Source organism: Oryx dammah, unplaced genomic scaffold (assembly GCF_014754425.2).
Source record: "Oryx dammah isolate SB20612 unplaced genomic scaffold, SCBI_Odam_1.1 HiC_scaffold_13, whole genome shotgun sequence".
Lineage (NCBI taxonomy): Eukaryota > Metazoa > Chordata > Mammalia > Artiodactyla > Bovidae > Oryx > Oryx dammah.
In genome coordinates, this window is record NW_024070197.1 from 40,811,848 (window position 1) to 40,827,502 (window position 15,655).

Below are 15,655 nucleotides of genomic sequence, written 5' to 3' on the forward strand. Positions count from 1 at the left end.
CCAAGAAACTGAAATACAAATGGAAAAGATGAATCTGTGAAATTAAAGGTATAAAATTATGCAACATTCCTCAGGCTCTTCATTCTTATTTCCAGAATGGGAAGAAATTAGAGTTAACAGAATACAACCTTATTTCTTTAGAGGAAGGTAAATGAAAAAGTGTTTATGCTTTAAAAATTTTTACAGTGTTGATTAATGCTCCTCAGTAAACAAGGGAGGTCATTTCATTTATTTGGATATGCAAACTAACCTGGAAAATCCATAAAAATACCTTTCTTACCAGTAAGCCAATCAGTATAGCAAAATATTGTATAAAAGAAAAGGAATATTGATAAATACATGTGAATAGAAGCCTTTCAATAAAGAAAAATGATTAATGCTCCTCAGTAAACAAGGGAGGTCATTTCATTTATTTGGATATACAAACTAACCTGGAAAATCCATAAAAATACCTTTCTTACCAGTAAGCCAATCAGTATAGCAAAATATTGTACAAAAGAAAAGGAATATTGATAAATACATGTGAATAGAAGCCTTTCAATAAAGAAAAATCTATCATTTTTATAAAAAAGCTATCTTTTTTAAACATCATCCTTACTCAGTCACAAGTAAAATACTACCAATACATGCCTTTGAAATTTCAAATAAAAGCCACCACAGTTTCGTATTAGGAATATTTGTTTTCAGTCGTCCTTTTTATCTGAGGTACTTTCTTCATGACTTTCAGGGCTGACTTTATTACTTACAACTGAGGGAGTTGCTTGGACTTCTTTTGGTAATGAAAACACATGGCACGTCTGGAGATCTAAGTAGGTTGTAAATATCTTAGCATATTCTGGATGCTTTAGGGCAAAACTTTTAAATTCCTCTAAGAGTAGAAAAAAACAAAATTCAATAAATTGAGATGAATCTTCTTTTGGCATGATGCAGATTAACACATGATCTTAATAATATAATGATTGCAAAAGTCTATTACTCAACCCTTATAAATTATACAACCACTTTGGCAGATAGTTTTTTCCATTATCCAGTCAAGTTGAAGATATGCATACTTGACTCTCAAATAGATAAGCTAGAGGATTTGTGCATACTGTATTCTGGGAGACATGCATGAGAATGTTCACAGCAATGTTATTCATAATAGGTGAAAAATGGAAACAATTCAAATGTTTGTTAACAGTTGAGATGGAGAAATAAATCCTAGCATATTCAGAGAACATAATGCTGTACAGCAATGAAGATGAATGAATAGCTGTGTTGTAAAAATGTGGATAAATCTTAAAACCATAATGTCAAATGAAAAAAGCCAGTATGAGGCTACTATGCAAAGTTCAAAAACTTAGGCAAAACTAAAATATATTTAAAATTTGTACTTTTGTGGCAAAATGCTAAAGCAAAGCAGGCAGAGATTCCTTTTTAAGTCAGGTCAGCAGTTCCCTCCTTTAAGACAGAGGAAGGGGTTGTATTTTTGGAAGGGGTGCATGGAGGCTTCTAGAGTTACTGAAAAATTCTATTTCTTGATCTGAGTGGTAGTATACAAGTGTTCATTTATAAACCTTCATTATGCTCCATGTTTATGTTTTATTGTTATATATAATTTTATTATTTCTCTATAATAAAAAATGTTTAAAATTTTATTCTCCAGGACTTTCTATTGTGCTGTGCTGTGCTTAGTCACTCAGTCGTGTCCAACTCTTTGCTACCCCATGGACTGTAGCCCACCAGGCTTCTCTGTCCATGGGAATTCTCCAGGCAAGAATACTAGAGTGGGTTGCCATGCCCTCTTCCAGGGGATCTTCCCAACCCAGGGATGGAACCCAGGTCTCCCGCATTGCAGGCAGGTTCTTTACCAGCTGAGCCACCAGGGAAGCCCAGGACTTTCTATTACTGACTTTTAAAATGTTTTTAACCTTTAAAACTGGTAAAGAAATGAACAATGTTGAAAAGCTGAGCCCTGCCTGACTTATGGTCAGTAAGAATAAGTAGAGTGTACAATATAGAATAATCATATCACAAGACCCCTGAGTCGTGGGCCTCCTTTTATCTCAGGTGTTTTGATTTGCGACATAGGTAGAGTATAGAAATTAACTTATTAAATTAACCATCAGAATTTGAACCTTAAGCCCCTAATAGTTTCTGAAATATGATGCTACCCTCAACTTTGAAACTTCTCTTTCCTTTTCTGTTAGGATGGAGAAAGCTTTATTGAACTTATATAGCAAAGGAAGCATGGTCTTTGAATAAGCTCGCTATTTGACTCTCTAATAAAAGGCTTTTAACCTAATATCCTATTTCTATCCATTTAAAAAAAATCCTCTGATAACCAAGTGTCTACTTCATGGCACATTAGAGTACCTAGCAATTCTTGATGATATAAACAGGTCTCAGTGATGAGGAAGTTACCAGATTGAGCCCAGATCATTCTCTGTAATTACAACATTATTTTGTATTAATAGACTTTATATTTCCAGATCAGGTAAGCTATTAATTATTCTTTCTTAACACCCCCAAATAAAGATTTATCTGCATGAGTCTATTTCAGTGATGGAGGTAAAGTAGACGTTAAGTGATTTCTAAGATACATAGGCAGGAGAGTTGATCTACAGAAAACATGAGCTTTAATTTTAAGACGTGCTCTGATCAAAAGATGAAGGTCTCTGTCTTCTTCAGAGATGCCAGTGGCATTAAAGAGTAACTCATTTCTAGAAGTGCTATGAACTGGTGGTAAGTAGAATTTGGGTATTCATTTTGCTAAAGGAAAACCAGGAATAAAAACTTCAATGATCATATTTAAATAATGTAAATGGCCACATTCATGATAAATTTTTAAACCTATTCTTTCATAAAATCATATTTAAATACCTCAAATGTTCCTGCAAAAAAAAAAAGTGGGCTTGCCTAATATTGGGGAAGAGGAGATATTCTTTGTATTCTAAAAAGAAGAGTATTGAATTCCAAAAAAACAAAGTAGATTTCTATAAAAAAATATTAAAATCAACAGGTAAACATATGACTACCTACAAGTAATTCTCAGTATTAGCTTCCATTGAAATAATAATTCAAAATAGTTTTTCAAAATGTGGTAGCTTTGAGACTTCTTTGTGGTCCAGTGGTTAAGACTTCGTCTTCCAGTGCAGGGGGTGTGAGTTTGATCCCTGATAAGGGAGCTAAGATCCCCCATGCCTTGAGGCCAAAAAAGTCAAAGCATAAAACAAGTAATATTGTAACAAATTAAATAAAGATTTTGAAAATGGTCAGCATAAAAAAAAAAATTAAAAAGAATACTAAAAAAGGAATGGTAGCTTGGAGTAATTATGCAATGAAAATGGCCAGAGAATTAGTACACATGAGGTTTATGACTCTTTAAGTTTTACATCAGTATATACTTCCCATTTTATCCTTTCTTTTTTTTTTAATAAACTTAATAGAGTAAGTGCCCTAGGCATTTAATTATCTAAAAATAGAAGAAAAGATAGCCAAATGACAGTAATTAAAAACAGAGAGTAAGCGTAGTATGTGATCTAAAGCCCCCATCCAATGAAAGTTATCAGGCTGAAACTCTTTGAGCGCCAGAAGGAAAAAGGCATTCAAGAGGAATCCTCCTCCAGCCCACCAGAGAAGACTGGGGAAGATAAGCCATGTCTATGACCACATCAAAGCTCCACCAACTTGTGTTTCCCAAGAATATTATGAAATACATGGAAACTGATGAACCATCCCTTCATCCCTTATAGAACTTATTTTTAAATTTTTGTTTTTATTTTTTGGCCATATCACGAGGCATGAGGGATCTCAGTTCCCCAATCAGGGATCGAACCTACATCCCCTGGCTTGGAAGAGCAGAGTCTTAACTACTGGACTGCCAGGGAAGTCCCAGGGGCACTTATTTTAATGCATGGACTTGAGTCATCAGGAGAAAGGCTGGTGGACAGACCTGCCGTCTGGCCTCAAGGTCTTCCTCCATGATAGTCCCTCCCTCACAGGGGTGCCCTCAACATGACATGATATAATGAATGTGAAAGCTCACCTAAACTACTAACAGGAAACATTAATAGATGGTTTAGTTACTGTTATTACTGTGGGCCCCTCAGCCTGTATCCCTCTACTGTGGCTACAACTCTGACATTTTCTGGTGAATTCTTTGCATCTTGAGAACATAAGAATAATGAAGAGTACTGATTGAACAGGCCTGCTGTAAAGAATAAATGAATTAATATATATAAAATGTTTGAAGAGTGCTTAGCATATGGTAATTTCCCAATAATTAGCTTCTACCATTACACCACTACTACTATTATTGCTATCATCATTGTTACTATTATTTCTATCATTAACATATTAGAGGAGGGAAACAACACTTGTATGAGGGTCAGTCATAGTCTGGATGCCCTCTTCATACACTGAATCAGGAGCCAAACTGCCTACTCACCATAGGAAACAGAGTCCCCCTGGGCTATTTCCTTGAAGAGACCAGAAACATCAAGGTCAGGCACTCCAAGGGAAGCCTGCAGGATGGTGGAGAACTCTTCCTCTGTTATGAAGCCATCCTCATCAACATCAAAGAGCTGAAGGAAAAAGAAAATAAAGCCTAAGAACGAGCTCCTCCAGAGCAATGGCAATATGGAATAATCTTGGAAAATAAATTCTTTAGTAATTCAGACATTCACTGTGCCAGGTGCTTGGGATATATGTCCATATGTATGATCTCTGCTGCCTTCACAATACTTATAGTTTAGTGGTAGAAAGAGATAAAATTAAAATAGGGGCTACAACCACAGTAAGCACAGAAGCATGTGGGGGTCCTCTGTAGAACAAAATGAATCCTACCTGGAGAGGTCAGGGAAGGCTTTATGCCATTACATGAAGAAAATATACAAGGAGTATGCAAGGAATATATAGGTATTGGTAGGTGATTGCTTGGGGCTCGAGTCAGGAGAGAGAAAGACAACCAGGAATCAAGTCATAGTGTATCATCTAACCCTGCAGGATGATCATGGGAAGGACTGTGGTGTGACTGACTGTGAGCAGAGTGAGCTCTCTAAGGAAGAGGGTGGAGGATGGATTGGAGGCAGAGGTTGAAAAGACTTCTGTTCTTGTTCAATCGCTAAGTTATGTCCAACTCTTTGCAACCCCATGGACTGCAGCACGCCAGGCTTGCCTGTCCTTCAGTATTTCCTGGTGTTTGCTCAAACTAATATCCACTGAATCTATGAGACAAGAAAAACAATTAAGAGTCTGGGGTGGAGAAGCATGAAGGGCAGGAAAAGAGAATTTATAAGGAAACAAAGGTGGGACTTGCATTTCAGTTAGAGGTCTGCAGTGATAGAAAATAAGGAGCCAGTGATGGCCGAGGTGTTCTGACTTGAGCAAGGGGTGAAAACGTTATGTTACCCAGACTGGGAGAACAGGTACCCAATGAGATCAAGGGTTAGGCCTGGACAGGTAAATTTGAATCAGAAGTGTCAGTTAGAAGTAAAGTCTAGCACATCAGCACAGGAGAATGATGAGCCTTGAGATATGAATTCAGGTAAGAACTGAAACTATGTGTTTGAGCTTCTCTGTGGAAAATGCACAAAGTAAGGCAGAGTCCTGGAAACTGTAAGAGTTGAGGTGTGTGCAGGGAAGAGGAGCCAGCAAAAACAATAACAAAAGCAGTCAGAGAGATGGAGAAGCAGAAAGAAAGAACATGAGTCTTGGAAGCTAGGGGAAGTTCTTAGGAAAGAGGAAGAAACTTTGACTGTGGTAATGGCCAACACAGTAAAATGCCATAGGAAGGCCAAGCAAGGAGCAAAGAGGTTTGCTGGATTTGGTAGTTAGGAGATCCTGATGACAGATGGTAATGGGAATCAAGGAATGAACAGATGTGAGATATGGAGGCAAAGGCACGGTCTCTTCTTTTAAGAAATTATGGAGGGCTTCCCTGGTGGTCCAGTGGTTAAGAATCTACCTTGCAATGCCTGGGATACCAGTGGGTAACATAACTCACTTTTACCCATTTGCTTAAGCCAGAACACCTCGGCCACCACTGGCTCCTTCTTTTCCAGTACTACAGACCTCTAACTGATATGCAAGTTCTGTTTTTGCTTCCTTATAAATTCTCATTTCCTGCCCTTCCTGCTTCTCCACCCCAGACTCTTGTTTTTCCTGTTTGATCCCTGCTCCGGGAAGATCCCACATGCCACAACTATTGAAGCCCGCTCACACCAGAGTCTGTGCTCCACAACAAGAGAAGCCACCACAATGAGAAGCCCGCACGCTGCAACTAGAGAGTAACTCCTGTTCTCTGCAGCTAAAGAAAAGCCTGCTCAGCGACAAAGACCCAGCACAGCCAAAATTAATAATTGATTTAAAAAGAAATTATGGAATAAAGGGCAGGAGAGAAATGGGGTAACAACCATGCACAAAAGGAGGCTGCCTACAGGAAGGGAGAGACTGAATATGTTTATAGGCAGAGGGGAAAGGGTGGGATACACTGAAACTCAAGTTGCAAATCAGGGATAGTTGATACGACATATTCAAAATCTTCTCCAGGGTATTCACATTTTTAAAATGATATCAATGCTAAATCTTTGCAGGCACTGATCCAACATGTTCAAATCCCTTTACACACTCATTTAACCCTGATGACAGTCTACCCTAATGAGTCTTATGTACCGGAGGGGTTGTTTTTAGTCATATCTCACAGATGAGAAAGCTGAGGAACACAGAAGCCAGGCAACTTTCCCAAGGTCACAGAGCTTGTCGGTGGTCAAGCTGGCACTCAAAGGCAGGCAGATAATATCTAGAGCTCCTGCTGTTAAAGTATCCACTTCTGACGAAACACACAATCAAAAACAGGCATAGGGTAAGGTGTGATAATTGCGAAATGAACAACAAGCAAATATTGAATAGTGCTTTAATTGTCCACTAGGGTGGGAGGCACAAATAGATGTGAGATATGGAGGCAAAGGCACGGGCTCTTCTTTTAAGAAATTATGGAGGGCTTCCCTGGTGGTCCAGTGGTTAAGAATCTACCTTGCAATGCCTGGGAGAAGGCACTGGCACCCCACTCCAGTACTCTTGCCTGGAAAATCCCATGGATGGAGGAGCCTGGTAGGCTGCAGTCCATGGGGTCGCTGAGTCAGACACGACTGAGCGACTTCACTTTCACTTTTCACTTTTCACTTTTATGCACTGGAGAAGGAAATGGCAACCCACTCCAGTGTTCTTGCCTGGAGAATCCCAGGGACGGGGGAGCCTGGTGGGCTGCTGTCTCTGGGGTCGCACAGAGTCGGACACTACTGAAGCGACTTAGCAGCAGTAGCAGCGGGGTGGGAGGAGAAAAACAGAATTTGAAGTTGTGATTTCCTGTCCCTTGATGAAAAGACACAGACTCCTAGTCCATTTTCTACACTCAGCCCCTGAATGGAGAATAAGACAGTTGGAAAGTACAAAGTGCATTAGCATTTGTTTTCACAAATGATAGCCCCAGGGCTCTTTATGGGCCTTGAACTTCAGACATGAACAGCCAGGTTGTCACACACCCCACTCCCATAAATTCTAAGTTTTCTATAAAAGTCTTCCATTCCTAAACAGTTCTCACCAACACATCAAATCGTCTAAATTCCTGCCACATTTGGTGCTTTGATGGCTCTCTCTTCTGTATAAATTCCCTTCACACGTCCATCCTGGGGCTTTTACTTCCTATCACAGTCGTTGTGACAAAAGACATTTTGCCACAATGACCCCATAATACCCTTCCATTTCTCTCAATTCCTCATGTTCCCAATAGTCTCTTTGCTACACATTTCCCAGATCTCAGGTAAATCCCATCCTCTGGGCTCTGGTAGAAGGTTTAACACCCCAGTTTCCTTGGAGAATGGGGGAGTGCTATCTCCCTAGTGTACAGAATGCTGCAGGACTCTGTATCCATTCAGCCAGTCTGTGTATCTTGGTTGGAGCACTTAATCCATTTACATTTAAAGTAATTATTGATATATATGTTCCTATTGGTATTTTCTTAATTGTTTTGGTTTTGTTTTTGTAGGTCTTTTCCTTCTCTTGTATTTCCTTCCTATAGAAGTCCCTATAGCATTTGTTTGTAAAGCTTATTTGGTGGTGCTGAATTCTCTTAACTTTTGCTTGCCTGTAAAGCTTTTGATCTCTCCATCAACTTTTAAATGACAGCCTTGCTGGGTAGAGTAAACTTGGCTCTAAATCAAAACATCCTGTCTTCCCTAGCAAGCCCGTGGTTCAAGACCACCTGGACCCTGCCTAGAATTTGAATGATGAACAGAGTTTGGAGTTTGTCTCTCTGACAGCAGTGCCCAAGGGAAACGTAGAGCAGTTCCCGTAGCTGGGACCTCTGGAGCTGCCTGCTTCAGGGTCTTCCCAGGAGCCTGCTTGTTGTCCTCACAACTGATTCCTCAGCCAGTCTACTGCTAACGACTGAAGAATGCTGACTAATATTCTACCTCTAAAGGTCACCATGGTGATGAAATACAATCAAAGATGGGCAGTTAACTGTGAAGCATTACTCAAATAAAAGGATGAGAATGGATCCTGTATATATAAAATGATACTGCTAAATGAAAAACATAGAAGCATGCCAAAATCATTTTTAAAAACATCAAACACCCTTGAGAAGGTTAAAAAAATAACCAAAATAAAGCGTGACACTTGCTTTACTGAAAAAAAGAGCTAATTATAGTTTTAGGTTCTCCTTTCCTTTCCCTACCTCTCCCCCTGAAAACCAAGGTCTAGGCTAGAGAAAAATCTCAGGACTTCTTTAAAAACAATAATTACTATGATTAAGGGCCAAATTTTCTATCAGGTCTTTCATTGGTAAGCCCAAAGTGACCACTTGCCCAGCTGAACTTATAATCACACAGAAAATCCCAGAACAGGAACAGAAATAACTGGATCGGAATAAGTTAGCTATGTGCATAATTTTAGGTTTTACGATGAATAAGTCTGTAAAAGCCAAAAGTTTTCAACTTGGAAAGTGTTCTGGCCCTTTCCTTGTGACCATCTGCTAAGCATCAGCCTCTTAGGTTCTTTATAGTCCCAGCAGTTAATTCAGTTGAAAACAATCTGAAATAAAAAGTCAACTTGGGGGCTCTCTGTCAATGACAAAACACATGGAAATTTCTGAGGCTATCCAGGATAGTCTCTAAGACATGAGAAAGGACTCTGGGAGGAAGAGAGTCTTCCTGAATAATAGAGGGGAAGACACTTGTTGAGGACACAGTGGGATATTCTTCTCTGAGAAAATCAGGAAGAAATAAGAGTAGGAAACACATGGGGAAGGCCCTCAGGCATATGGTGGATGAAACAGAGACTCAAGGGGCTGAATGATAAAAGAGTCCACATACACGACTTAAAAGACACCTAGTGAAATCAAGCTTTTATTTTACTTGAGAACAGAGCATGTATGATTAGAATTTGGAAGGGAATATCCCATTCAAATACAAATTAAATGAAGCACCTTTCATCTCTAAAGAATTGAAACTCACTTTGGGAATGTATTCTTTCCCTCTTTTTGCACATATAAGTGATAAATGAAATCTGAGTTCTCATCATTTAAATCTCCATTAAGTTCTTCTGGGGATGGGGGACATGGATTTTATTCATTGCCCCCTAATCCCCCATCCTGCTATGACAATATATATGATATAACAGGAAAACATACAGGGTGGAAATCCAAGACATCATGGTAGAGATGAAAGGTGCTTCATCTAATTTATATTTGAATGGGATGTTCCTTTCCAAATTCTAATTATATGTGCTCTGTTCTCAAATAAAATCAAAACTTGATCTCAGTATGTGTCTTCTGAGTCATGTATGTGGACTCTTATCACTTGATACCACCACAACAAAATAAACCTCATCAGGAAAAGACTGCCAAAAACATCTCTGACACATAGAGTGAGAAAATAAGGATGGGTCAAAACTTTCTGCATGGCAAATCAGGATGACAAGAGATAGGTCATGTTTATTTATAAAACTCACTTTGGGGCTCCCAAACCGGGAGGCTGAGAAGAAATAATCTTTAAGCTAATTTATTAAATCACCTGCTCTTCAATCTTGATGCTGCTAACTGGGCTGCTTCCAAAGACTTTTTTTGCTTAAACGGATGCTTGTGTTTTCTTTATTCTCAGTAGCGATTGTCTTAATCACATTATTCTCGTGTTCATGTCACAGCAAATCTATAAACACTTGTAATGGATGTACTGATTTTCAAATAATACACTTAGAGTCAACACTTGTTTACGAGACAGATCTAGATGCTTTCAGTGGGGCTGACAGTACCTTAAATGCCACCTGGATGATCTCCTCTGTGTTGGCGGGGTTGCACAAGACAGCCAGGCCAATTACATACTCTCGGAAGTCGATACTGCCATCGTGGTTCTGTGAAAGGGTGGGCGAAATCAATTAGCAGGGCCATTGGTTGAATAACTATTAATCACAAGGCGAAATTCAGGCAGGCCATGCAACTCAGCATCATCATGCACCGAGTCTATTTGGAAAAAAGCTCGCACTGAGATAGAACAGCTAGTGAGCAGCCCAGTTCAGAGGGATGAAAAATAGATTTGTGTTCAGTGATAAATATAAACATTTTATCACTGAGGGTCATTAAGAGTGATTCTATGGATATCAGCATGGGGTTTTGAGCTCAGCCTTGATGGGAGTCTCTCTGGGAGGCAGGATGGAGGATTCATTCCTAGGTGAGACCAAAGCCTTCATCCCACCATTGATGGTGGGCATGCCATGATGGCCAACACTCAGTGGGTCACGAAGAGACCCTCTACAGGTAGGAAACAGAAGGGAAAGGAAAAGGGCAAATTGAGGCAATAATCACAGCTACATTCTCTCTTCTTTCCAGGCTTAATCTGCAATAAAGCAGGAGCAAATAAGCAAACATGAGCAACGGCAAGGGCCCCTTAGTGATATCAGGACCTGGAAGATCCTGCACTTCTAAGCCTATGGAAACTTAAATTAATTCATATGATGTTAATATCTGTACACTTCAGCAGGTATTGCATGATGGCAATACAAAAGGATAGGTTGATAATTCTAATCCATGCTGACTGAATGCAGAGTTTTTCCTGCACATGAACTACTCACCTAGACAAAAACACTGAGGGGATGAAATGTGGAGAAGGAGAGTTTAAGGAAGAGAGGGAGAAAAGAAGAGAGAGGCAAGGAAGAGAGGGAGGGAAGACAGAAGGAAGAGATAAAAGAGGCAAAACTATCAAGATGGAAAGGGGAAGAGGAGAAAGGAAAAGTGAGAGGGAGAGTGGAAGAGAAAGATGGAGGAGGAGAGAGAGGAGTAGGAAGGAGAAAGAAACAGAATAACAAGCACAATAATTATAATCTCAGGTGTGAGATCATTTTGGCAGCAAAATCTTCAAGTGATAAGTTTCCAGATAAGCTATGAACTAGTAACAACAATGGAAAAGGCAATGACACCCCACTCCAGTACTCTTGCCTGGAAAATCCCATGGATGGAGGAGCCTGGTAGGCTGCAGTCTTGCCTGGAAAATCCCATGGATGGAGGAGTCTGGTAGGCTGCAGTCCATGGGGTCGCTAAGAGTCAGACACGACTGAGTGACTTCACTTTCACTTTTCACCTTTCATGCACTGGAGAAGGAAATGGCAACCCACTCCAGTGTTCTTGCCTGGAGAATCCCAGGGACGGGGGAGCCCGGTGGGCTGCCGTCTATGGGGTCACACAGAGTCGGACACGAATGAAGTGACTTAGCAGCAGCAGTAACAACAAAGTTAGTGTGCTACTTGATAAGTAAGCAGAATTTTGGTACTGATAAGACCATAATCTTTAACTGTGACTAAGTGTCTACATTTCAACTATTAGGAGTTCCCCTAGGGCAAGGGTTGCTTTCCTTCTGTGCAGTGTGTTCTCACTGCCTCGCACACACAGGTAGGTGATAAAAACCATGCTACCTTTTCCTCATCTACCCTTACGTAGTGCTTTGGGTTCACCTTAACACATTCAGGCAGTGTTCTTCACTAGGGTTTCACAGATGAGCTTGAAAGGGAAAGCCTTGAAGCCCCTGAAAGGGTGTGCCTCTTCCATACGTACATTATTTTAGGGAAAATTTTTTGTAGCTTCTATGAGTTTTGGTTTTGGCTGTGTCATGGTGGCATGTGGGACCCAGTTCACTGACCAGGGATTGAACTCAAACCCCCTGCAGTGGAAGTGTGGTGTCTTACCCACTGGACCACCAGGGAAGTCCCCCGTCAGCATCTCAAAGCAACCAAGTCTATCACCATGTTACCTTTATTTTGCTTCAGGGTAGGAATGAAAAAAAGTAATTTACCTTCACTAACCAGCCCACTGGATAAGGTAGAAACAGAGGTTTCAAGAGTTCCCTAAAGTAATAGGGTTTCTTCCTGAGATTAAAAACTCAGATCTGACTTCCATTTTTGTCTGATTTGTTGTTGTTTAGTTGCTAAGTCATGTCTGACTTTTTATGACCCCATGAACTGTAGCCTGCCAGGCTCCTCTGCCCATGGGATTTCCCAGGCAAGAATACTGGCGTGGGATCTCCAGTATTTCCTTCTCCGGGGATCTTTCCGACCCAGGGGCTGAACCCATGACTCCTGTACTGGCAGGTGGGTTTTTTCCACCACTGATACACCTAGGAAGGCCTTTTGTCTGATTTCCAGTCTCTAAAAGAGTAATTTTTTTCCTTTAATCAACTTCATTGAGGTATCATTTACAGTCAATAACAAGCATCAGTTTTCAGGGTACAGTTTGAGGTTCTTTGAAAATATGTAGACACCAGGGTAACAACTACCACTACTGACAGCAACATTTTCATCACCCCGGAAGTTTCCGAGATGGTAGACTTTTAAGGGACATAAATATTCCTTGTTGTGACTCTAATTTTCTTATGTACTATGGAGGGCTGTTGTTCATTAGGCCTTAGAGGTTGAACAGCTTATGAAACTGTGGATATATGCCTAATAAGGTAAATTTCTTGTGCAATTGGTTTTTTTCCACTAAGAAACAAAGTGTTAAATACAAGTTCTGAAGAATAGATATAAGAATGATCTATGACTATATTCAATATCCTGTGATAAACCATAATAGAGAAAGATATGAAAAAGAATGTATATATATATATATATGTATAACTGAATCACTTTGCTGTACAGCAGAAATTAACACAACATTGTAAGTCAACATAATACTTTAATTAAATAAATTTTAAAAAAGAGAATATCTATGGACACTGAAGATACAGCCATAGGTAGTACGGCTACTACCTATTGAAATACTCCTTTGAATTTATTGTGAGGCATCCAATTTTTCTTTACACTACTAAATCCAATGTTATAATGCAGGTAAAGCATTATAACTTATTTTTCAATGGAGCACCAGAAATGTAAAGAACTTTTAATATTACTGCTATTGATTTAATTAGTAATAGTAATATTACTGCTATTCACAAATAAAGGTAAAATTCTGGACCCCTGATTTTCATTAACAGTTTTATATGAGTGGCTGTGACCAAAAAAAGAATATTAAAGCAGATTCTTGATAATCAATTACATGAGAAATTATATGCAAGTTTTTATCCTAATAATGTGAAGGAAAAAACATATTATGGAAATTATTCTGAGATATTTTATTACTGGACTAATAAAACAATACATTTTTTATATACCATACAAATTCAGAATAACAAAATTTTGAACTGAGGGGTATCTTAGAAATCATCCAGTCAACTTCCTCATTTTTACTAATAAAAAATTAAGATATAAGTTTTACCTGAGGTCACAACACTCACTATTGCCATAACGACAATTAACATTTAGGTAATCTGACGCTCATTCAAATTAAAGCAGGTCAGTGATAAAATATATTCAAAAACAGATAATAAACAGTGTAAGTAAAATGCACTCCTTTAAATTTTCAAGTTCAAATTAGTCCCATAGTAAAAAAAATAATAATAATTCCTCAAATCTGTGGGTTTGTTCTGTAAAAATCAATTGAACTTCTCTGGAAAAGTACTATTATTCAAATTCAATAAACTCTCAGTTATACAGGAGAGTCCAGGAAGAGGTACTGTTTCCCTCAGTATTCTTATTAAGAGCATATTTCTACCCACCTGCATAATTATATTATCAATTGCTAGGAATTAAATTGTTTTAATCCACTTAGCATTAAAAATAGACATTTAAAAAAAGTAATTCTGAAAGCACTGCAGGATCAATAGGTATATTTAATATCAGTGCCCTGCAGGTGCTTGAGCAAATATTTTTAAGGCCCTACTGTGGGTGAGTTGTGTAGTATTACTGATGAAATTTCTGACTGAAGTTGATATATAAATCAACTTTTAAAAACACATGCACTATTACTCAAAAAATATTTTTAAGGTGAACTTTGAGATGATATACAAATTTTAAATGTTTTTGGACATTTGCTGTGTTTAGGTACAGAACACACAGTTCTTTTTCCTGCTGTTACATGTTATCGAATTCAGTGGATTGTATCAAGATTAAGGTGTATTCCAAAATCATATGAGATACTTTGCAATTTAAAAGTGTAAATGTATAATGTAACATATAAACAAAATCATTATTATTTTCTACTTACTACATTGATTGCATTGCTCTTAAAAATTTTTTGATAGAGTTATATGAATCAAAGTCCTTCATCTTAGGCTATCAGTAGTTTTCCATGTAGGAAAGGCAAAATTTTTAAAAAGTATTAGGTAAACTCTTCCTTTAATATTGAAAATCTGCCTTTAAAACATCAACTGAAAAAAAAAAAAAGACATTGAATGGAAACTAAGAAATCCAATCACTTCTTAAGCTATTGGTTTTGACACAATGCCAAAGGTTGGGCTACTTAGAAAAATCCAGACTTTGGACTAAATTTTCTGGAGTCAACTCTAGTGCCTTGGGTCATCTATACAAGTTTAATACAAATTCATAAGAGAATAAAAGAGAAACTTAAGTAATTTCAGAATGTTTTGCCCTGGCACACAGGAAGAGAATCATAAAAGTAGTAATCCTTTAACGTGAAGAGGAAGAGAAATACTCAGTACCACTCCTAGTGTGAAATAATTGTCTTAACTTTCATAAAACATTTAGAACAAAGTGAGGAGAGAAAAGTGGGCCTACATTTTCTTTTCCCCAACCATCACGTGGAAAGGTTAAATTATAAACTTAATATTCTTAGACCTTAAAAGGCATCTTGGCAGCTCTCCCTTTTCCTGGCTACATTACTACATCCATGCCTAACATATTAGTGGCTTTATTCTAAAATAGGGATCCTGATATTAATGTGTGGTTGCTGGCAGCAGCCTCACTCTTATATAACCACACCTGGTTTAAGTAGCTCCCCAGACCAAGCTTAAATTACAACTCTCTTGAGGAAAGTGGACATGATCTCTGTGTTTGGCTCAACTCAGAATCACACATATGTGGTATTTAATAAATATTATATGATGGTGATGACGGTGTACACAGAGGCCAAATGCCAACCTCTCTCAATTTCAATGGGGATTTCTAACAGGCAGCTGAGTCTGTTAATAGGCCAATTCATCATTTTAAGAGTTACAATTTTCCTCTAAATGAGTCAGAAAGGAAGGATTTATCTTTGAATTTAGGATGATCTTCCAAAGTAGAGTAGAAGAGAGGG

At 38.5% G+C, this 15,655-nt stretch overlaps 1 protein-coding gene across 1 annotated transcript in view; it reads right to left on the reverse strand.

Annotated features, from left to right (window-relative positions):
• Positions 1-360: 360 nt before the first annotated feature.
• Positions 361-15,655, reverse strand: part of LPCAT2 (lysophosphatidylcholine acyltransferase 2) — a 65,531-nt gene continuing 50,236 nt past the window's right edge. Inside the window, exons 12-14 of the mRNA XM_040254015.1 lie at positions 10,291-10,389; positions 4,430-4,565; positions 361-868 (exon numbers count right to left, since the gene is read on the reverse strand). Of these exons, the coding sequence (XP_040109949.1) occupies positions 684-868; positions 4,430-4,565; positions 10,291-10,389 (420 nt within the window). The 3' untranslated portion in view covers positions 361-683. The remainder of the gene's footprint in view (positions 869-4,429; positions 4,566-10,290; positions 10,390-15,655) is intronic.